This window comes from Eretmochelys imbricata, chromosome 3, assembly GCF_965152235.1.
Source record: "Eretmochelys imbricata isolate rEreImb1 chromosome 3, rEreImb1.hap1, whole genome shotgun sequence".
In the NCBI taxonomy this organism is placed as follows: Eukaryota; Metazoa; Chordata; order Testudines; family Cheloniidae; genus Eretmochelys; species Eretmochelys imbricata.
Window position 1 is genome coordinate 156805380 of NC_135574.1, and position 25260 is coordinate 156830639.

General features: G+C 39.2%; 1 protein-coding gene across 1 annotated transcript in view; it reads left to right on the forward strand.

Moving 5' to 3' along the window:
• Positions 1 to 25260, forward strand: part of CDC42BPA (CDC42 binding protein kinase alpha) — a 323366-nt gene that overhangs the window by 120765 nt on the left and 177341 nt on the right. Inside the window, exons 4-5 of the mRNA XM_077813661.1 lie at positions 3346 to 3441; positions 14918 to 15066. Of these exons, the coding sequence (XP_077669787.1) occupies positions 3346 to 3441; positions 14918 to 15066 (245 nt within the window). The remainder of the gene's footprint in view (positions 1 to 3345; positions 3442 to 14917; positions 15067 to 25260) is intronic.

The following is a 25260-nucleotide window of genomic DNA, read 5'->3' on the forward strand; positions in this document are numbered from 1 at the left end:
CCACAGAAAGCATTGGGAATGTTTGAAGTGGGGAAGGGAAGGATTGGCAGTCCAAGAGAAGCTGTCCACCGAGTGGAGGCCAGACAGGTCAAGGAAAAAGTGAAGTACAAGAAAATTTGGCCTGATAGGCTGGGGAGAGGCACCCAGTAGTATTGTTTACTCCATCTAGACTAGAAGGAACCCAAGGGATATTACAAGTTAAAGCAGATTTCATACATCTAAAATAAATGTTTATTTTTATACATATACATTTTAAACATTTACTTTTGATGTGTGTATGTTGAGATTGTCAAAGCCATCTAAGAGACTTAGATACACATCTTCCCTAAAAACGAATCCACGCTGTAAGCCTCAGGATTTGTGTACTTGGAAAAGTTTCATCCAGAGGGAGCCTAGTGAAGTGGGGCTGAGGATCCAGGGAGAGGCTGAGTAATATGAGAAGATCAGGAGCCCAAGACAAAGTGGTACTCGTGAGAGAGCTGCTCCAGCTTTCTCCACCAGGCTATTAAAATTTCAAATATGATCTACTGTAGTAAAAATTGCTGCCAGCTCCAGGCATTCTCCTCCACATCCAGGAGTCTTTTGGGTACTCAAGGAATGCAAGATCTTTTGTGAATTTGTGTCAGATATGATGGCACAATAAATATTAGATAGACTCACTGTAGAAACTAGCTCCATGCATCTGTGTAATAACATGCAGTTTGTTTACTTGTCATTATGTTGTGGGAACAACAAAGAGTTTCTAGTTTCTCATTGTTCTCTATTTCTGGCAAGACTTAAACAAAACAAAACCAAACCACTCTTCCCCCAAATTCTTTTTTTGTCCTCATGCTATTTCTCATTTGACTCCCAATAAAGATCTTTTGTTTATTGTGCAGTGTATTTTATTACTGAATCTTGCGTCAGTCATTCCTATTCTCTCTTGCATAAGGTTACTCTTCAGGTGTAAAAAGTGATTAAGTGTTTCTTCTTTCCGACCTCTGTGTCACATTTGCTCATTTTAGTGGTCAAAACAAGGTTTGGTGTGTTTTGGTTGCTCTTATAAGTGTAGCTTCATCTCTGCGCAAAAATCATTAAGCTGCACTCTTCATTTGTTCCTCTCCAAAGTTCACTGCCAACAATAACCATACTCAATTTGCAAACTGGATACAATTAACTTAGGCTTGAATAAAGACTGGGAGTGGATGGGTCATTACACAAAGTAAAACTATTTCCCCATGTTTATTCTCTTCTCCTCCCCCTACCCTCCCCCTCCCACTGTTGCTCGGACATTCCTGTTAACTGCTGGAAATGGCCCACCTTGATTATCACTACAAAAGGTCCGTCCCCCGCCCGCTCTCCTGCTGGTAATAGCTCACCTTACCTGATCGCGTATGGTAACACCCATTGTTTCATGTTCTCTGTGTATATAAATCTCCCCACTGTATTTTCCACTGAATGCATCCGATGAAATGAGCTGTAGCTCACAAAAACTTATGCTCAAATAAATTCATTAGTCTCTAAGGTGCCACAAGTACTCCTTTTCTTTTTGCGGATACAGACTAACATGGCTGCTGCTCTGAAACCTGTCATACTCATTTTGGTATTTGGCTGTTTTTGGAAATGAGGTTGAAAAAATAATAAGGAAGAAAAGGTTTGATTTTTCTTTAAGCTATTGCTTAAATATGAAGACACAGGATATGGTTTAAGATGATGAAATTGACTGAAACTGATTAAATGTGTATCTGGAGTAGCAGAATATTTACAGTATATCTTGGCAGACTTCTCATCTACGCTTTACCTCCAAATCTCCATCTATCCACTAATCTTCTTCTCTCTTTCATCCTTTTCTAGCCAGCTCCCACTCAAAATCCAAGAATGCCCAGGTCTCTGCATCTTCAAAAACTAAAAAACCCCATCTGCCTCTTCAACTGTCATCCTATCCCTCTTCTGGCTTTCACTCCAAATTCATTGAAGATCATTTACAACCATGGCCTGGAATTCCTGTCCTGCAGTTACATCTTGGATCCTCTTCAGTTTGGCATCCTTCCTTTCTAGTTTACCAAATCTGCTCTCTCCAAGATTGCTACTGACATTTTCCTCACCAAGTCTCAAGGACTCTAATCACTTTGATCTGTCTCCCACTTTTGACACTGTTTGTTCTCCTTTTCAGCATTTTATCCTCCCTTGGCTTTTACAACTCTGTGCTCCTGTGGTTCTCCTACCTCTCCAGTGATTCCTGAGCATCTCTTGGTGGTTTCTCCTCTTCCCCTTTCCTACCCTGTGTGAGATCTCGGAGGATTCCATCTTTGGCTTGCTCCTCTTCTTGCTTTATACCTTCTCACTGGGTGATCTCATCTGCTGACATGATTTCAGCTACCATCTTTAGACCAATGACTTGCAAATCTGCTTCTTTCAATCCCATCTTGCATCTCAACCTGTCTCTAACATGGATGTCTCACCATCAACTTAATTCTAACATGGCCAAACCCTCAGATATGATGCCAAAAAGAAATCAGCTAGTTTGACTAATAGATTGAGGGGAAGATGGAAGTAGCTGGAGGTTACTTTATTTATAATCATTAGAAAAATATTGCATATATAAAATATGACTGTACCAGTGTAAACGTGAAGTGACAGTGATATGAAATAAGCTCATAATATGTAGAGCCAGATCCTACTCCTGTGGACTTCAATTGCATTACTATAGGGGTCATTGTGTTTGGGTACTTATATAAATATATTTGTGCTTATAAATTATATAATGCAAATAGTCTCACAGAGAAGCAGCTCTGATTAAAATAAAGAATCTTGCTGTATTTTTTCAATGCAGCAAATACAGAGGTTGGGGTGAGAATCTCACATTGTCTTGTTGCTGTAGATAAGACAGCACTGTTTTGTACTGAATCAAACAATCTTGCAGTACAGTTGTGTGGGCTATAATTTTTTGGACAAGTTATAAATCCTGAAAATGAGTGTTTATAATAGAAACATATATAGCTCACAGAAGAACTTGTGCACATGTAGGGCTAGTTCTGCCCTCAGATACCATAATATAATCTCATTGACTTCCCCATGAACAGGTTTGAGAGCAGATTTTGACCTGTGATCTGGAGACAGTGAGCAGAAGAGTCTGTTTTTTCTGTCTTCATCCCAAGAACAATAACTGGGAAGTACAGTTGTACTCCAAATAGATGTAAAGTGTTGATACACTACTGGCCCCATGTTCTCAACATGTCAGGAGTGTGGATTAAATGCCTTTTACTGAAGGGGGATAAATGTACCTTGTAATGTCATCCTATGTATTTGATCGCCATTTCATGACATACATTTATTGTAACTAAAATATTCTTTTGCCCCCTTCAGACAGCCTGTTTTCGAGAAGAGAGGGATGTACTAGTGAATGGAGATAACCAGTGGATCACAACATTGCACTATGCCTTCCAGGATGACAACTATTTAGTGAGTGTTCCTTTATATATCTATTAAAGTGATTTTAGGCTTTTAGTCTGATATTGAAATACAGATATAGTGTGTGTGCATGCAATGGTTAGCCCTATGTTTGAAATTGAATCTCCATATGCATCAAAACCTTGTCAAATGCATTATTGTGCATAGAGTTTTATAGTATGGAAACTAGGCAGGGGGTTTAGTGAATTTGGCCATGAATATCTCAAGATGCTACTTTGCTTTATCTCTGTATGAGTCTGCAATTATTGGGCAGACTTCTGTGACCAGTAGGTATCAGGTAATCTGACTATTCTTCTTTTGGGAGTGCTCTTGCAATTATATTACTGTACCTTTTCTATAATCTTGTCATTTACTTTGTCCCAATAATCCTGGTCTGATTCACAGAATGAAGTAGCAGTAAATTTTTTTCCTGCTATGAAATTAGAGTTAGATATAAAGTTTGTTTAATCTTGATTATTGTTTTTAAATTTTGGCACTGGAATGGTCCTATTGATTTGAAATTCACCCAACTGGGCTCTGGCAAAGAGTAGAGAGGCATAATTTCAATTCTGAACTGTCTCCTCCTGCTGGTTGGGGGGGCTTAACCACAAAAGTCCCAGAAGGGAACAGAAAGCCACTGTATAACTTAGAAAAGCCACTTTAAAAAAAAAATCAATTTGCATAGAACTGAAGATTATAATTGCAGATGAAAGTATCTAAATACGTTTATGTTAAGAAGTATGTCTGAAATGTAATTGGAATGCCTTTTGGTTTTGTTCTGAAAAGTTTGGGTTGTTATGTTTCTTAGTCATTTAAAAAAGGAGTGGTTTGGTACTCTTCATAGTAAAATGAATTATTGCATGCTGATGCTGAAATTTAAATTGATGTACATGTCTAAAATGTATGTCCATCATAAATTTCATTGAAAGAATCCAATCTTTCATATTACATTTAACTGTTAGGTAATATATAGGATTCAAGAAGGAAAATTAATAAAGGATAATCAGATTTTACTAAATCTTTGTCATTTTAAAAAATAAATGTAGCATACTTGAATTGTGTTGCTAACCTTATCATATTTACTTTCCTGTTTTGTAAAGTACACTCGATAGGTATAAATTGGTAGTTTTGAAGTCTTACTACACCTTTACTTCTGTTTAGCATTGTCATTAGTCGGTGTTTATATAAGTTTGCAACTAAAGGCTACTTCCTGGTCATTTCACAGGTGAAATCACATTAACTTCAGTAAAATTACTGGAGTAAAGCATGTATGATTTGGTCCTTAAGGTAAAGGAAATTCATGAATGTAGGACTTGCAGATCTGGGACTTTTGGTCATGATCCTGCAGTTGAATGCACTAGCATAGCCTCTTGCAATCTTGCAGCATTCCCTTGACTTCAGTTGGTCTTGGCACAGGTTCAGGGCTTTGTTTGTGTGTATCTGTTAACAGGATCAGGGCCCAGGTTTTCTATTTCCTGATTGAGTAATATGGACCAGTAAAAACTATAAATGTGTTCTGACTGCTAGCAGTATTACGAAGAAAACATTAAATATTCAGTTGCAGCCTGCCAGAACTAATTTTAATCTAGCCGCTTTCCTTAATATACTCGTTGAGCACAGAGCTGCTTCCATTCTTTATCACTGATGGTCTGTTAACATGTGCTAGTTTTGCAAATTGTGTTTCATTTGGGAGAAAAAGGCAGGAAAACTGTCTGATTCTCAGTATTTTAATATGTGCTTTGAGCATGTTATTTCTTTCTTGTGATAAAATATACATTTGAAAAGTACCTGTGATACAGAATTTAGGCAGATCTATGACCTGAATTGAATGCCTTTGTGTTAAATATGTATTTATTGCTGGAGTTTAACAGCGTTAATTTGCACTTCTACCGTTTTAAACAGGTTTTTTTTTTAAATTGATGTTTGATTTTTAATTGTGGAAGCATTGTGATGCTCTGCAGTAGTGACATGTGCAGTATATAAAAATAATTACCCTATATACTCATTCATAAGCCGAATATTTTTTGGTAAAAAAATGACGCATCGAAGAGCAGGGGTTGGCTTAAAAATGGGTCTACAACAAAATTTGATGATTTTAAACTCTATGAAATCATTGAATTCAATATCTAACATTGTTGTTTTGTTTACCTGGAGCGTTTGCAGGCATGGAGCCCCTCAATTCCCTGTGGCCACGGTTCACTGTTCCAAGCCAATGGGAGCTGCGGGAAGTGGTGCGCCACTTCCCATAGCTCCCATTGGCTGGGAATGGCAAACCACAGCCAAAGGGAGCTAAGGGGCTCCATGCCTCCAGATGCTGCAGGTAAACAAAACGTCCCGACCCGCCAGCTTACCCTGACGGGCTGGGAGCCAAAGTTTGCCAACCCCTGAAATATAGTGTTGGCTTATGAAAGGGTCATACAGTTTTTACTATTTTTACCTGTCCATCTTGGGGGGTCGGCTTATAAACGAACGGGCTAATGAACGAGTATATACTGTAATAGATATGATGGGTCTGCACATGTTAAAAAAGGGATATGTTGCTCAATTTATTGGTAGTGCAGTTTTTATTATAATGGAAAACTTCAATCTGCAGCTTAATCAGCTCAGTTTTTCCTTATATCTTTATCTTTTATTGTTACAACTGTGGAAGCAAAAGGATAAAAATGTAAGGAACATTTTTGTGAAGAAGACTCTGACATAATATAAATATGTACAACTGAGTTGGGGTTACTGTGTCCTAGTGGCATCTTAATTTATTTCTACAGATGATATCTAAGTTTCTTTTTCAGCATATTGTAGTCTCTTCTAAATGTCTCTTGTACAGGTTTACTGCTATCATAAAAATTGAGGGTGTTTTAGCTGCTTGTTATCGGGTTACAATATTTTTCAGATTTGCTATAAAGTTACTCAGAAACTGGAGAATATTTTGAAGGACTAATATTGTAAACTAATACAAATGTAAATTTTAAGTTTGTTTTATTTACTGTTCTGTGTTGGAGTGTAGATGAATGAATATTGGACCAAAAAATGAATTTAACAACTTCTGTGGAGTGAATTCTTTTTCATCATGGTATTTGTATTATTTTGTCTATTCACCATTAAAAAGACAGTAAAAAAAAAAATTGTAAAGTAGATACAGTGGCCTTGCTGGAGTTGCAGAATAAATTAATAATAATATTTGGACCTGCTCTGTTTCCGATTTCACATTCTTTATGCTGAATTGTGACTCTTGTATGAGTGTGGTTTTAAATGTGCACACTTGCTGATTTGATTCAGTTGTCACTCAAAGGATAGTCTGTTAGTGCTTGAAAAAAGTCATCATTTGGAGGTTAGAGTATTTTTAAGTCCCTTTAGGAGTATGCTTCTTTTTTTTTCCACCTAATCTCTGCATACAAGAGTATTCTCACATGAGAATTAGATCTTAGAGAACTGAGTGGGGAGTCTGTGGAGTCCAGACCAGGGGGATGAGGTGTACAAGGCTTTCTTCAGGCAACTAACAGAAGTTACTAGATTGCAGGCCCTCGTTCTCATGGGGGACTTCAGTCACCCCAATATGTGCTGGGAGAGCAATACAGCAGTGCACAGACAATCCAGGAAGTTTTTGGAAAGTGTAGGGGGCAATTTCCTGGTGCAAGTGCTGGAGGAACTAACTAGGGGCAGAGCTTTCTGGGAGAATAACATGAGGAGGAAAGGAGTTCAGAAGAGCTGGCTGTATTTTAAAGAATCCTTATTGAGGTTGCAGGAACAAACCATCCCGATGTGTAGAAAGAATATTAAATATGGCAGGCGACCAACTTGGCTTAACAGTGAAATCCTTGCTGATACTAAACACAGAAAAAGCTCACAAGAAGTGGAAGATTGGACAAATGACCAGGGAGGAGTTTAAAAATCTTGCTCAGGCATGCAGGAGTGAAATCAGAAAGTCCAAATAACACTTGGAGTTACAGCTAGCAAGGGATGTTAAGAGTAACAAGAAGGGTTTCTACAGGTATGTTAACAACAAGAAGAAGGTCAAAGAAAGTGTGGGCCCCTTACTGATTAGGAGAGGCAATCTAGTGACCGAGGATATGCACAAAGCTAATGTACTTAATGCTTTTTTTGCCTCGGTCTTCACGAACAAGATCAGCTCCCAAACTACTGCACTGGGCAGCACAGTATGGGGAGGAGGTGACCAGCCCTCTGCGAAGAAAGAAGTGGTTCGGGACTATTTAGAAAAGATGGACGAGCACAAGTCCATGGGGCCAGGTGTGCTGCATCCGAGAGTGCTAAAGGAGTTGGCGGATGTGATTGCAGAGCCATTGGCCATTATCTTTGAAAACTCATGGCGATTGGGGGAAGTCCCGGACGACTGGAAAAAGGCTAATATTGTGCCTATCTTTAAAAAAGGGAAGAAGGAGGATCCAGGGAACTACAGGCCAGTCAGCCTCACCTCAGTCCCTGGAAAAATCATGGAGCAGGTCCTCAAAGATTCAATTCTGAAGCACTTAGAGGAGAGGAAAGTGATCAGGAACAGTCAGCATGGATTCACCAAAGGCAAGTCATGCCTGACTAATCTAATTGCCTTCTATGACGAGATAACTGGCTCTGTGGATGTGGGGAAAGCAGTGGACATGTTATTCCTTGACTTTAGCAAAGCTTTTGACATAGTCTCCCACAGTATTCTTGCCAGCAAGTTAAAGAAGTGTGGGCTGGATGAATGGACTATAAGGTGGATAGAAAGCTGGCTAGATTGTTGGGCTCAACGGGTAGTGATCAATGGCTCCATGTCTAGTTGGCAGCCGGTATCAAGTGGAGTGCCCCAAGGGTCGGTCCTGGGTCCGCTTTTGTTCAATATCTTCATAAATGATCTGGAGGATGGTGTGGATTGCAACCTCAGCAAGTTTGCAGATGACACTAAACTGGGAGGAGAGGTAGATATGCTGGAGGGTAGGGATAGGATACAGAGGGACCTAGACAAATTGGAGGACTGGGCCAAAATAAATCTGATGAGGTTCAACAATGACAAATGCAGAGTCCTACACTTAGGACGGAAGAATCCCATGCACCGCTACAGACTAGGGACCGAGCGGTTAAGCAGCAGTTCTGCAGAAAAGGACCTAGGGGTTACAGTGGATGAGAAGCTGGATATGAGTCAACAGTGTGCTCTTGTTGCTAAGTAGGCTTACGGCATTTTGGGATGTATAAGTAGAAGCATTGCCAGCAGATCGAGGGACGTGATAATTCCCCTCTGTTCGACATTGGTGAGGCCTCAGCTGGAGTACTGTGTCCAGTTTTCGGCCCCACATTACAAGAGGGATATGAAAAAATTGGAAAGCGTCCAGCGGAGAGCAACAAAAATAATCTGGAGCACATGATTTACAAGGAGTGTCTGAGGGAACTGGGATTATTTAGTCTGCAGAAGAGAAGAATGAGGGGGCATTTGATAGCTGCTTTCAACTACCTGAAAGGGGGTTCCAAAGAGGATGGCTCTAGACTGTTCTCAGTGGCACCAGATGGCAGAACAAGGAGTAATGGTCTTAGATTGCAGTGGGGGAGGTTTAGGTTGGATATTAGGAAAAACTTTTTCACTAGGAGGGTGGTGAAGCACTGGAATGCGTTACCTAGGGAGGTGGTGGAATCTCCTTCCTTAAAGGTTTTTAAGGTCAGGCTTGACAAAGTCCTGTCTGGGATGATTTAGTTGGGGATTGGTCCTGCTTTGAGCAGGGGGTTGGACTAGATGACCTCTTGAGGTCTCTTCCAACCTTGATATTCTATGATTCTATGACTTGAAATGAGAGAATCAGATCATCTTTGGTTGAAAGATTCCTTGACTAACTCTTATTTCGTCTGCCAAACGAGAACCAAGGAATTTATGTGCATATCTGAGAATTCCTCAGAGTTATATTGGGTAGAAAGATGTAGATACTTGCTATATAAAGAATTTATATGGTCAGCTTTTAGTTCTTCTACTTCGCTCAGGATGGAGCATGATGTAGGCATATAAGACATTTGGTGACCTCTATACAGTTCAGCTGACAACATGAGAACTGACCAGCCAACCAACTTGTGAAATCCATTGAACTGCACCTTACTGCTATATAGATAAAGAACAGTTTAAAAATAGAAATCTCCTCTTTGTAATGTTCTTTTTTTGATCTTCTTAATGATCTTGGTCTTAGAAGAAAATAATAATGCATTTATGTGAATGAATGATGCTACTTGGGGCAGTGGTTTGTATATTGTCTAAAGAATTCACTCCATTTTTGCATTAAAAATTTTACCTTACAAATTTAACTTTGATCCTGAAAATATTCATGCACACCCTTAACTTCAAGCACATAGTCCCAATAACTTCAATGTGACTATTTGTAGGCCTGGGTGTTAGATGATATTTTATCATCACTTTATTGCTTTTGTTACACCTGGAAAAATTTATTTTGTAGTAGAACGAAGATATAAAAGTGCTGTATAACAAGCAAACAAAAAAAATCCCTTTGTATTTATGGTTGCATCAACTAAATTTTTTTTTAATGGCTTCCAAAAATATTGTGTTAAAAACGGTGAATGATCGCTGTAGACAAATACACAAGATCGTGTTTCAGTGAAGAAAAAGGAATGCTGTTGCAGTTTTTTCCTGCATTCTTTCTCAGCAATAACTAGGCTTGGCAGAATTCAGTGTTTATTTATAATTTTGATGGATAATATCAATGTTTATTTTTAAGCATTTTTTTTCTGTTTTGATTGATGTAAATTTTCACAGTTGTGGGAAATTATGGAGGAGGGTCAGAAAATAATTATTTAATGAGAGTAGATGTTGAGATTCAAAAAGTTAAAGCTTTATAACAGTTAAAACACAAATTGTCGTGATCATGTCAAAATATACAAACTCTGCATTCTCAAGCAGCATTTTTCTTTTCGTGTCCGTAAATTTCTGTTATTAAGGTGGAAATATTTTTTCTCAATTTGTGTGTGTGTACAGCAAAATTGATGTTTACCGACATTTACCAATAACAATCTAATCCTAGCAATAACTGAAGCATGGATGGATGAGAGCAAAACCACTACACAGCAAATCAGTTAATAATCATCACATTCTGTATACAACCACGTCAGCTTTTAAAAAGTATTACCTGGAAGGCTATCCGATATTACACATCTCATTTGGGGGTGAGGGATAGCTCAGTGGTTTGAGCATTGGCCTGTTAAACTCAGGGTTGTGAGTTCAATCCTTGAGGAGGCCATTAGGAATCTGGGGCAAAAAAATTGGGGATTGATCCTGCTTTGAGCAGGGAGTTGGACTAGATGACCTCCTGAGGTCCCTTCAAATCCTGATATTCTATGATTTCACTGGGATTTTTCAGAGCAGTGGTGACCATAGCTTATTTGCCTTGTGTAAGGCATGCTAGCAAGACATCTTGCAGCATAGCAGGTTTGCAACTCAATGGCAGACAGCGACACAGTAACATTTTGATTATTGATATTTTGAAGACTTTGTGGAAAGACTTTATTCATTTCTCCACAACAATTGGTAAACTTAAAAATGGTTCCCAGGAGAATGTCACAATATGCTGTTTCAAGTTGTTACAGTCAGTGGAGTTCTAAAACACAGGATCCAAAACTACTTTTCTTTTCAGCAGAATCTGTTTCCTCTTCAAACAATGTATAAAAACTTTCAACAAAAAACCTTAAGGGTGACCAAATATGGAGGGGTAAAAGTTATTCCTCACAAATGTAGACTCTAATGTTGGGGAGATCCCCCTGTCCCATTCCCTTGCTCACCTCTTAGTCGGGCAAGGCACAAGATTCCCCACCTGAGTTCCCCTGCCAAATTATTCTGGTTTTGGCAATCATTTTGTCCTATTTTTAAATGTTTTTCATTCCTCTGTTGCTGTTCAAAAGACACACAGACACAAAAAGGAAAATTGACTTCCTATGAAGGAACATCCATGAAACTGACTATCCACAAAATGTTGGCATTGAAGTTAGAAATAGGCAAATTGAAAATATACAGCACCATAGCTTTGTGCTATATTACTCCTACATCACTATATCCTACTCTAAAGACAGATGATTGGAAACGTGGATATACACTATTTTCCTTGAAGATAGAGAAATAGTAAATAAAGTAATGAACTTGAGAAAGAGACCTTCAAGTATTATTGTAAATTTTGGTGGAAAATTTGATCAATTAATTAGTCTTTCATCATGATGATCAAGGTTATATTATCGTAATGTGCTTTCTGTAATAGGTGTTGAAAAGTTTGGTCCTGTGCAGATTATCCAGACCATTTTCAAACCCAGCTGGATGTTTTTCCAGGGGGACCCATACTGTTAGCAATCTTTGTAAACCATAAATAGTTTTCCTACCCTCAACAGGTCCGGATAGTCTAATTACACACTGTGTGTGGAACAATCCAAATTTGCCTCTGAGTTTCACAGAAAAGGTTTCATCATGCCATCTGGAGTGGCTCATGAGTGTGAGTTCCAAACTCAGGGCAGACTGTCCAGGAACAGGACACAAACCCCCAAATGGTTGTATGTTCTATAATTAGATTTCATCAAACAAAGTAACAAGTGTGAACTCCTAAAGGACTATAATAGCCTTAACATGGAGTCACAGACTCTACTCTTAGTCTGTCTTGCCACACAGGCAAGTTTCTCTCTGTGATAGATGGTCCCTTCCATCAAAAATCATAACAATATTCAGGTTACTCCCAGTACCAAAAGGACCAGTCTCTTACCCCAAGTCAACTGTATTTCAGCTCTTAAACCAAAGAAAATGCTTGTAGCCTATACTGTAATAAATTATCAAAAGATTTATTAACTAGGAAAAAGAACTGTTTTATTTGCAAGCAGATAAATGAGTTTTCTGATATTTAAAGCAGATAAATGACTTCATCTTAGATTTCAAAAGATAATATAGAGTTTACTTCTTATAGAAGTTTCTATGTCCTTTAGAGCTAACCCAAGCTAAACACAGTTGGAGATCCCTTGCTTATGCCTAGAAATCTCTGCCTTTCCGAGATCAATCAGTATAGGGATAACAATTTCTCCTTAACAGGCACTTTTATTGCCTTCCCCCAGGGCTCATGCTGTGGTGGGACGAGAGCTTGTGCACATAACTTCTGTTGTTGGGGAGGAGATAACACTTCTTGTGGTAAACTAGCATTTTACATTTGGTAATGCTTCTCTCTTCACTGTGGGGGATTTACAGTCTTAGCAAACATTTTCATAGTTACAGAGCAAACATTTAAACATTGCCTTATAACATTGGATATAGATACTATAAGTAGGATTAACACATGCAGCATCCTACAAGCACTCCGTAAAGTCTAAACACAAAAGCATTCTTATAATTCTAATAGCTATTTTAAGAATACTAACACACAGGTAAGCCAGTCTGGTTTCCAGCTGTGCATTTGTCAGTGTTCAGTGAGGCCTGGGGCCCTGGCAAGAGCAGGCACGGGCTCCGCTAGCGTCACAGACATTATAAGGGTTTTTTTAGCAACAGTGACGGACAGTGCCAGTTTTGTTTGTTCAGCTGCTGATGAAATTCCAGAAAATAAGGCTTTTTTTTTTTCCCCGCTTTGCCTTTTCAGTTGCTATCCCTGAGTACAGAGTCTTAGAGCTTCTCTACGTGAAAGCAGTAAAGACTATGGAGGTATGAGCTGTAGAGTGCATTAACGTGTTGCACTCTAACTGCCCTCTGTAAAACCTGCTGGCGTAAACTAAAAGGCACCTAGTTTGTGTTGATGCTACCATCCACATGAATTAGGCGTCTTTTTGTTCTCACCAGCGGGGTGTACAATGAGCTGTTGGGGTGCAACATGTTGGAGCACTCCACAATTCACACCTCAGTAGTCCTCACCATGTTGCTATGTAGACAAGCCCTTGGGGGACTTTTTCAATTAAAGAAAAATAAGTTACTCATAGTCTCAAAGTTTTTACCTTGTTTGATCTGTTTCAGGTCATCTTGACCATATATTTGAATGCGTTTTCAGAGTTTAGTTTCCATAATATAGGAAAATAGAGAGGGGTTATGGTCTCTCAAAATCTATGATCACATCCAGTTGCAATCATATTTTATGTTTCATTGGGAAACATTTACTTAACTTTAAATCAGTAAACTCAAAAATTGCATTTCTCTGTGATTGAAATTACAAAATGGTAATCCCTTCCACTGTCTGTGGATATTCTACCAGGAGCCAGTACTATGAACAGGGAATCTGTTGGTCCTTCCCTATCCCAAGACTGGTTTAAGGTAAAGCATTTATTTTTCTGGTTTCAGAGTGGAACCTGTGTTTAGTCTGTATCGCAAAAACAACGAGGAGTACTTGTGGCACCTTAGAGACTAACAAATTTATTTGGGCATAAGCTTTCATGGGCTAAAACCCACTTCATCAGATGCATGGAGTGGAAAATACAGTAGGCAGGTATATATATACAGTACATGAAAAGATGGGAGTTGCCTTACCAAATGAGGGGGTCAGTGCTAACAAGACAATTCAGTTAAAGTGGAAGTGGGTTATTCTCAACATTAGAATGCCAAGGGAGGAAAAATCTCTTTTGTAGCGGTAATGAGGCCAATGTAATCAGGGTGGCCCATTTCAAACAGCTGACAAGAAGTTGTGAGTAACAATAGGGGAAATTAGTTTTTTGTAGTGACCCATCCACTCCCAGTTTTTATTCAGGCCTAATTTGTTGGTGTCCAGTTTGCAAATTAATTCCAGTTCTGCAGTTTCTCATTGGAGTCTGTTTTTGAAGGTTTTTTGGTTGAAGAATTGCCACTTTTAAGACTGTTGTTGAGTGTCCAGGGAGATTGAAGTGTTCTCCGACTGTTTTTTTTTTAATGTTATAATTCTTGACGTCTGATTTGTGTCCATTTATTCTTTTGTGTAGAGACTGTCCGGTTTGGCCAATGTACATGGCAGAGGGGCATTGCTGGCACATGATGGCATATATCACATTGGTAGATGTGCAGGAAGAAATTGCGTCAAACTAGAGGAAATGTGTGGCCCCTAAATAAGATCCCATGCTAACCCAACTTTTTTTTTCAGTTAAATTTTTTAATACTTTAAGACTTCTGTATTCCATTTAAGGAGATTTTTATAATAAACTGAGATAACTTAATTTCATAATCTTGTCTGATTCTGGAATGGTGAACTAGACAGACACTTTCCCTGTCTTTTTGTTTAATTTATTTGGACATAGGTAAATACGAAATTTTTACAAAAAAAAGATTTGCTAAAAACAAGTTTATGGTTTGCAGGATAACAAGGAATGTCAAAGGTTATTTGAAAAGGTACATTTATGAAGGATATTTTTTTAAAAATGCTTCTTTTACTGTTTTGTCTCCATTTTAAGAAAATGTCATGAAGAGCACTTCAGTGGTATCTAAAGTATTAATAATAGTCTGCAGTTCTTTAGCTGTACTTGGATTGTATTGGTCTTTGAGTCATTGTGTAATTTTTTTTTCTTTGTGTCTCCCATACCTCCCCCTTACTCATAGTACCTGGTTATGGATTACTATGTTGGAGGAGATCTGCTCACCCTGCTCAGCAAGTTTGAGGACAGGTTACCTGAAGATATGGCTCGTTTTTATTTGGCTGAAATGGTGATAGCAATCGATTCTGTACATCAGTTACACTACGTCCACAGGTAAGGAAATCCAGCACTGAAATACAGAGATGACTTTAACACTGCATTATGGACCACTTCCTGCAGTTCTAACTTCACCAAATTCCTGTTGAAGTTAAGGGGAGTTTTACCTGAGGGCAAGATTTTGCTTTAGTGGTCAATTAGAGTGGGCGCAACTGGCAAATATTGAATGTAATGGTGACCACTGTATATGTGGCTTCATTTTTTGGATGTTCAGAACTGTTGCCAGGCTTGTTCAACAAGCTTAAAGATATTTCTCGAAAAAATCTTTGTCATTGGCATCTTCTAAATCAATATGCGTGTTTTTATTTGTTAAATGTAGATCTTTCACAAAATATGGCTGCTGTGTGATTTGCTAACTTGGACACCAGGCATCTGTGCAGATACCTGGAGGGTGGGTCACATTGCAGGATCAAGTCTTATGCTTGGAATGTGTCTCTTGATTAGTTTCTTCTGTGCATAAATATTTCAAAGCACGAAATTAAGTGTTGGAATTTTGATTTTTTTTTTAAAGTTTTGTTTTGGATTTGGTAACATTTCTAGCAATCGACTGCTGATGGCTTTATGGTAGTGACTAAGTTATTTGTACAAATAACTGAAAGCATTTGAACTTAATTTAAATGTAATGTCAAATGTGGTGCATTAGTTTGATGTATAAAAATGGCTCATTCCTGCCATTGCTTTTAACACGGTGCTCTTGCTGACTTCAGTAACAGCTTCATAATGATGGCAGGGGCAGTTCCAAAATGATAGTAGGATACTGCCTAAAGAGAGAGAGTGGGTTGTCCAAAATGATTCAACATTGAGCTAACTTTGCTTTCATTGAAGTTAATAATAAAACTCCCGTTGGCTTCAGTTGGAGCAGAGTTAACTTAACTACATATAAGCCCTTTTGGAAATTCCACCTAAGACTCCTTTTGAGCATAAACAACACTAGTGATTATTTGGCCATTCATATTGGCCTGATCTCCTCTCCAGAAGTGATCACAAGGTTGCCCTTGGGATCCATTTCAGTTTAGCATGAGTTTGGTATGAAGAAATGTCCTAATGATTGATTTTATTTTGATTTGAGGTTGCTCTTCATGAAAGAGTTCTAGCTAGGAGCACCTTGTGATTTTACATTGGTAAGCTCTGATTTGTCTTGCTTAAGCATTGAAGTAGGCATCATTGGAATTGGGGTTTGTCAGGTTCCTCATTTCTCATGTGAAATGTGTTTGAAGTCTTGTGACTCACCATTTCCAGGGGAGAAAAGAGCTGGTTGTTCTGTCAACGGACTGAATTTATGTGGAAAGGAGCTCTTTGTGAACCTTCCTAATGGAAAAGACCCATTAAAAGTATCTTATTTATGATCTTTGTGAATTCAAATGATTTCAAGTGTGTGTCTTTGAGAAGGTATGTGTTCTTAAATCATTTTGCACCTGATCCAGAGCTCATTGAAGTTGATGGAAAGACTGCCATTGACTTCAGTGGGCTTTGGATCAGGCTTTTAAAAAGTAACTTGTGTGTGAATTGTTGAGCCTGCTGACTGACTATTTTTTATGGCAGTGAAAGAGCATTTCAGATGCTAGCTAGGCTGCTAAACTTTTTCTCTTAAGTCAGCCTGTAGAGTAGCTACAGTTCTCAGAAAAATAATTGAAGACGTTTCTTTCAGAAGACAATCTTGTCATTCCTGTACTGGTAATACGTAATGTACAACATAGGTGACATTTCCATCTTCAGATTGTTTATGTCCCCAATGTTAAATTGGTTTGCATGTGAACTTGTGATACACAATTAAATGGCATCCTATAGGAGCTTTACAGCAACAGAACTGTTAGATTTGAAGATAGATGCTTGTAGGAATCAGTGTATGGACATATTAACTTACCCATACTTATTTGAAAATAGACTCCCGGTCCTTTTGTATTATTATTTGTAGCTTTGCCAGTGAGCTGCATGTAGCATATTCATAAATCTTCTCTTTAAGGTCAGTCCAAAAACGACACTTTTTATAATTCAAATAGAAGTAACACAAAGTGTGTTTATAAGGAAAAAAGCTTTTTGCAAAGATGAAAAATTCAAAAGGGCCTTGAGTAAGTGTTAAGTGATCAGCCTTTGAAATGTGATCCATTTCCCTGTTACTTTATTGAGATGTTTGCAGCTGTTACAGCAGAAGAAAGGAAAACATTTGTAAGTGCCAGCAGTGCTCTTTCCTGAAAAAATAACCCTGGTGGCCTCCTCCTCTGGCGAGGGGGAAATATTGTAGTGGGAGGTGGAGGGCCGGGGAAAGGCAAAAGAGAACATATATTAATAGAAAGTGATAATGTAATATCTGTTGTGCCAGTACTTCTGATGGATAGGCAGCATGCACAGGGATTTGAACTGTGTAGCTGGTGAATTAGAAACATCATATTTCATACATCTTTCTTTCAAGGTTATTTTGCTATCAAGATTCAGAACTCTTCGGGGTTTGAATATTTAGTCTTGCTTTTTTGGTGTCCCAGCTCTTTCAGGACAGATTTTCACATTGACCACAACTAGTCTCATAGTCTGTGATAAGAGCACTTCCCCCTCCTGCCTATATTTCTTATATACTTTTTTTTATCCTTATTCCTCATCCCTTTTATCTTTATCCTTCATCCATTCCAGTCTTTTCTACTGTTCAGTAATTGCTTTTGTATTCTAGCTATAGAAGAGTGAAGTTTTTCTGGAGAATGGTGCTGATCACCATGGTAGTTATCCTGCAAGATAACCCAAGAGTTTTACCCAAGCCATTGTTGTCCTTCCATAATGGACTGTCAGGAGAGCTTATGGACATGAAACACAAGCAACCTTAGAACTATGCACCTCTGAAACTATAAACTATTGCAGAACTCCTCAGCTTTGTGTTGCTGTGCTGCAAGCCCTTAGGCAATTTCTGAGCGGGCATTGCTGGATTGCAGAACCCTTATTTGGAAGGCTGTAAAGTCTAGAGAATGGTAGGTGTTAACTAATATATAGCTAGCTTGTGTGTGTGTGTGTGTGTGTGTGTGTGTGTGTGTGTGTGTGTGTGTGTATCTGCACTATATATGAATATATGGTGCAGATAGACACGTGTGTATATATGCTTGCGCACTCTCTGTAAACATCTGAAAAGAGCTGCGTTCAAACTTACATGATAATATTTCACTTCTGCTCATGAATTTCAGGGAACAAATTGTGCAGTGTGTTACCCATTTGTTTTATCAATCTCATAAATTCTAATAATCATTAAAGTGCATTTTCTAGTAATACATAGGTTAACTACTTTATTCTTGGTGCAAGTCACTGATGCGTTTTGCATTAACCAATGGCATTGAGAGCTCCATGACTGACTCTGGAAAGATTAGTTTATATGAATTACCTTTAATTGAACATGGTTGCATATATACTTCTTGCCTGATTGTGCAGCCCTTACTCAAATAAGACTTCCTTGGGAGCTCATGTAAGGACTGTGTTTACCAGTGGTACACATTTAATTTATTAGTTTAAAAAATTATTAAATTATGTTCTTTTGGTAGTAAGCCAAGGTTGAATATTGCCTTGTGCCATTTGTGTGTAAGCTGTACTTTTCTGTACAGTATATGGTTTTACATGTAGGCAACAGAAACACTGTAAAGCAAGAGGAAAATGAAAAGAATCATAGCATCTTCATTATGTTTCTGGTGAAATTTCTCAACTTGTATTAATACTAGTATGGTTTTAAAAAGTTTTTCTGTTTCCACTGTGATTAGGAGTAAATCATTCTCTTTCATATGCATTGCCAGGCTCTGCTTCCATGCATCATTGAGAGTTTGACCCTAACCCATATCTGAACAATCTTTGTCTTGAATTAGGTAGTTAGTCTTCATTACTGCATGTACAGCAATATGGCTGATATCATGTCATTAACACATGGAATTAGTCTCTTTTTCCTGTGAGATTTTAAACTAGCCTTTTGCTTAAATTAATGCCGAGCCATTGACTATTGGTTGACTTGAGTTATTTAAATCAACATATTACAGTAATATATATCAAAGATTTCACTTGAGGATAGATGTTACTTTTGATGATGCTCTTTACCTGGGTTGAAAGACTGCTGTGTACAGTTAGAGACTGGGCAGTGCTGTAATCCAACCTCTTGTATATTCCATGAACCATGTTCTGATCTTGCAGGAGAATAGTGATATAGGTGATCATCCTGAGTACAAAGGACATAAATCTCTGCCTTCTCTTGTGTTTAACACATATCAGCAGCCTTTTTACACTGAATAACATTCAGGAATTTGTGAGTGAGTGTGTTTTGCATTTTTTTAAAAATCCACTCACTTGATACTGGCCTAAAAACATAATAAAAATATCTGTCCATTAATATTGCATGATAATATTCATTTGTTAATATTTTGTTTTCATTACACTCTGCATTTCCCTACTGCTAGTTTATATTTTTTGATAAATTATTATAGTCACATAATCTGAGACTCCACTACAAGATGGAAAGGGTCCTATTCTAAACTAAGCAATGGCAAAGGTTAAAACCATAATTCAAGTGTATCCTCCTTAGTTTGTGCTAATTTATGGATGCTTATTGGGTGGCCTGCAGAAGCCTTTTACTGTATGTAGATAGAAGCTCAGAAGCCAGTTTAGCAGATGCTAAAACAGATTCATAAAGTTAATGGACACTTCCATAATAGCAATAACAATTAATTTTATTTCTAGAGCGTTTCTTCCCTTTGCACTCAAGCTGTTTTGCAACAATTCATATTAGAACAATACAGTATGTAGAAATGTGTTCAAACTTTTTCTATAGTAACTTGCCAAGAAGTGAAAGTTTCCTTTTAAGAGAAATGTTCTTCACTGTAGGTGGTTAAAGCTCCCCTTGAAGAATAGCTATTATCCCTAGGTCCCAATTCAGCACTTGAATTATGCATGTATATTCCACTGACTGCACTGAGGGCTCTCTGAATGTACCCAATGGGACTTCCATTGAAGAGTTTGACATCTTAAATTGGAGTTTTTGAACAATAAAACCTTTCATTTAATTGTAAAACCACAGTTCTGGTTCCAAGGATAAAATAAAAAAACCTTTTAAGTTGATATTTGTCAAATAGCAAAACAAGATAATTCTGAAACAACTGTGTTGCTTAGTGATGAGAGGAGAGAAGAGAAGAGGACTAGTTTTTGGGTTCTTTTTCAGCTCTTCTAATGACTTGCAGTTTGACCATGAGTGAGTAACTTAAACTCTTTGTCAATAAGCTTACTTTTCTGAGCAGTAAATATGATAACACTGAAAAACATTGTAAAGGAGTGTTGATGATGAAATACTTTAAATCTTCAAAGGGTTACACTATGTAAACATGACTGACAACTAAAGCCATTCTTTAGAGAGAAACAATAGCTTATAGATTTTTAGAATGTCTGTTCTTCGATCACTTAAGTTTGTTGGACAGAAATTCAGCATTGTTTGTTACTCCTCTTGGGGCCAAATTGTGTCATCAGATGCCTCTACATGACCATGATGAAGATCATTAGGAATTGTTTATGCATACAAACCCAAAATTTGGGCCCACGACTAGACATTTTTGCATTGTTTGGTCCCTCTTCTCTGAGCTCAAATTTCAAAAGTAACTAAAGCTAGATCCTGTTAAATAGGAATGTTTTTTGTGTCACCAACCAGCCTGTATATAGCCTTTAACTCTTTGAGATTTAGGCTAGACAATCTACAAAAAATAGATGGCTGTTGTTAGCAGCAAGGACATCTTTTAGGGGTGGGGGGGAGGTCTACTGTTTTGTATACTCCTGACATATTAAGTCAATGTTGTTTTTTCTAAAACGTGGCCGGATGGCTGTCTCTTTGAATTTCCTTTTGCAGTTTTTTAGCTCAACTGAATCCTAAAGACTCAATTAAAGTTCATTCAGTTATGAAGTTGTGTCACTGACATCCATCAGCTTCCAGCTGATATTTCTAAATGTAATCTGCATGACACTTACCTGGAGTTTGTTTTGTGCTTTTTCAAAACAATGTCTGATAAGGTCTCTGTCTTACAAAGGTGATTTCCTTCCTGAGGATCTGCTATATGGAAACATTGCAACTTGCTTAATTTTAAGTGTTCAGTTAAGCATCCTTCCTGAATAGGGATGCTTTGCTGTATCAAAGCCTGAGTACTTAGCTCATATATGCCATTTCACTGGTCACATCAGGGCTGATACTGTGAGGTGCTGATCAACTTCTGAGAGGTGCTGAGGGTCCTCAACTCCCAGTGACTCTAAAGATAGTTGAGGATTCTCAGCAAGTTAGACATATTGAAATCAAAGCTTTGTTCATTCCTCTTCTTTTGTATTTAAAACTATTTTAGAGCAGAGTTCTCTAGCTAGCCACTTCCTGTTTTATATTAAATACTCCAGATTTTTGCATGGTGTGTGGTTCTGCAAGGTGAGTGCTCCATCACTCTTTGACTTCAAAGACAGCTCAGAGCAGTCATAACCTTGCAGGCTTGGGCTCAAATTTTTACTTCCATTTGACAATTCTTAACTTCTGTAACTTTTTTTTAAGCAACATTAAAAGATCGTATGTCCTTTTTTTCAATCTTACTTTAACACTTCAACTCTTGAACTGTGCTGTACTTCCTGGTGTATAGTGCTATAGGCAGTTAGCTCATATGAGACACTGATGGACTTTTAAGAAGGCAGATGTCCCAAATGGAAATAAAACAGATTTTATTATAACCTTAAAAGTTCAAGCAGAATATGCTCTTTTTATAGATCTAAGAACTTTCCATTTTTAGCTATGAAATTCTTGTGATACTGTTTTCCTTTGTGACCTAGACTTACTGGTAGAGGCCTTGTACCTTTATGAAAGTTCTGATACCCGTTAATGTTGTTCCAGAACATAGTTAATTTTGAGTTTCAGAGAACAAGGGCCATGTGCCTAGGAGAAATTCTTTTGACATTTTAAAAGAAGAGTCTTGTGTATAGATACACTGTGCATACACTCCTGCAATACCACCTTCTTGTTTGAGTGATGGTCCCTGTGTGTATTCCACTAGAGGTACACATACACTCCATGCACCTGAAACTGGAAGATGTTTCATTAGCAGCGTCCATTGATCTGCACCTACTCCCTTCTCCTTGGGCTCTAAAGCAAGGATACAGGGAACATCTCTCTAGTTCCTTTCTGCCACCAGTGGTCTAAGACAGAACTTTGCTAGCACCCGCAGCTTTAGCTAGCGTTCTTTGTTTTATTAGTGTAAATAGTTGTAAATGGTGTTAGCCTGATAAAATTCTGATTTCAGTGTTAGGGTTCTTTTTAGTGAATTTTTTAGAGGCTGGGGTACCCCCCCCCAATCTCCCTGTAAAGGTACCTAGAATGTCTAGGACCCCAGGATTCAAGACCTGTGTAGTCTGCCCATGGGCGTTCCCAGTTAGCGATGGCCACAACACTTGTCTGTGTTGCCTCAAGGAAGCTCATGTCCCCTCCCAGTGTAATATCTAATGGTCCTTTCCTTACTGAATGAATCAGTCCTGTGAGCTCAGACTTCACACATTCTTGATGGATCACTCGATGAGGCCAAAGTTGGACCCTGGCCCATCAGAACCTAGGTACATCAGGCAGAGGCACTGAGAAGTGCCTCTTCAAGCACGATGGCTCTGGCTACTAGACCTCAGAGAGCAGAGTTTAAGGACTCTAGCAGTAAACAAGGCAGACTGGAGGAGGATTAAAAGTAAGCGTTGTCACAAGGACGGACATGAGAAACCCCCCTCTAAGTCCTCGTCTAAGAAGATAACTTCTTCCCTGACCCATTTTAAGTTGGTGAGACTCTGTGCCATGGTATGGGTTGTGTCAGGAGCTCAAAAGGAGCTCATGTTACTGGTTCCTCAGCACTAGGACCCAAAAGTGCCTCAGGACTGTCATCCACAGAAGTGGCAAGACATTTCTCCATACTGACAAAGCAAAGGAGTGAGTGGATGCTGACTTGCATGGGAAGTCCAATTACCTGTGGAGGATCTGCCCTTTAATGGAAATAACCTGTTCAGTAACAATGATTTGAAAGACGCTTATTTCCATGTAGGTATCTGCTCCACACACAAGAGGTCCCTGCATTTTACCATTGACCTAGACCACTACCAATACAGAGTCTTCACAAAGGTAGTAGTAATAGTAGTGGCGGCATGTCTGCGTCATCAGGGTACTTCAGTATTCCCTTACCTGGAAGACTGGCTTCTCACGGGAAAGTCATACCAACTTTATTGCTGCTCTAACTCCTACAATCATTAGGTCTAGAGGTAAACGCAGAAAAGTCCACTTTAGTTCCCACAAAGACGATAGATTTTATTGGGGCCACCCTGGATTCAGTCACAGCCTAACCTACCTCAAGACTGGTTGCAGGCTATGACGGAATTCATCACTCTACCCCAAGTAAGGCCCCGTCATCCTCCTAGGATGTCTCGGATACATATATGATATCCTTTGTGAGACTCCATCTATGATGTCTACAGTAGAGCCCTACGTGGGACTAATGTAGAGCCCTGCAGTGGGATGAGGGTCCTGCAGGACTGGCTGTGATGATAGCGGTAGCAGCAGGATCAAGGAATAGTCCCATGCAGGGCTCTAGTCTACAGGCATGATTGTGAACATTCTGTGCACCAAGCAAGCGCTGTCTGGATAAATCGATCATGCTTCCACACACAATCTTGACAAAGGCTTGCAAATGGTTCCTGTTGTTTACCTGTAACCTTCACATTCAAGTCATGTCAGACAACATGAAAACAGTCTATTGCATCAACAAGCAGGGAGGAGCATTATCCATCTTTCTGTGCACAGAGGCTGTCAATGCCGGGAATTGATGCCTCCATCACCATGTCACCATCTTGGTGGTGCACCTACCAAAAGTGCAGAACGTTCTGACAGCCTCAGCAGACATTTCTCCAGAGACCACAAGTGGGAACTACACCACTTGGGAGAGCGCAGTATGTTTCAAGAAGAGGATTCCTGGTGAGGGATCTCTTTGCATCTCCTGAGAACAGGAGAAGCTCAGCCAACTGTTCCTAAGTGGTCCGTGGCCACAGCTGCAGAGGGGATACATTTCTTGTCTGGTTTCAGAGCAGCAGCCGTGTTAGTCTGTATTTGTAAAAAGAAAAGGAGTACTTGTGGCACCTTAGAGACTAACAGATTTATTTGAGCATAGGATGAAGTGAGCTGTAGCTCACGAAAGCTTATGCTCAAATAAATTTGTTAGTCTCTAAGGTGCCACAAGTACTCCATTTCTTGTCTGGTGGTTGGAACCAGTAATTTATGTGTTTCTGTCTAGGCCTGTCTTAACACGAGTTCTGAGGAAGATCAGACAAGACAAAGCAACATATCCTCCAGATGGCCATGCGCCCATGCATCCACATTCAGCTCTTGCCAGACCTCTTAACCCAGGACAGAAGCAAGGTCCTTCATCCCAACCCAGCATCTCTCCATCTGGCAATTTGGTATTTGGACAATGAACTTAAAAAAATCCTGCTTGATTTCTGTATAGCCCATCCTTAGCAACAGCAGAAAAGACACTATAAGGAAATACTATATAATAAATTGAAAGGTTCTCTGTATGGTGTCAGCATCATCAGCTGCCCTCGGAGGATTCCGAGATTCCAACTATACTGGTTTACTTCCTCTCTCTGAAAATTACACGGTTGTCCCTCAACTCCTTATGAATGTACTTGGCAGCTATTTCACTCTCCCAGTGGATGACTATACAATCTCGCTCACCTGATTATTATAAAGTTTTCTGAAGGGCCTGATCCCCCTCCCGCCCTCCGAATCCCTTGATCCCAGCCCAGTGCCCCTCTTGTACCCCAAGCCTCTCATCCCGTGCCCCACCCCAGAGCCCCCACTCCTAGCCAGACCCTTCACACACGTGTGCGCACGTGCGCGCACACACACACACACACGCACCTGCAGCCCCTTTGTGTCAGGCAAAATGGCCCTTAACACCCTGGCTCCCCTTGGAGTACAGTTCTCCCAGGCACTGCAGAAGACAGTGTGAGGATCCCTCTTAAGCTCTACCATAGGGGACATACCAGGGTGGGGGGCTGGCCATACTAGGGGCGGGTTGAGGTTGGGCTGCACCATTGTGGAGATTTCAGGCAGCACTGTGTGGTTCATGGAGCTGCCATTAATTTAGGCCTCTAGGGCTGTCTAAATTACACCAGAAGTGTCTTCAGCTCCCAGAGCAG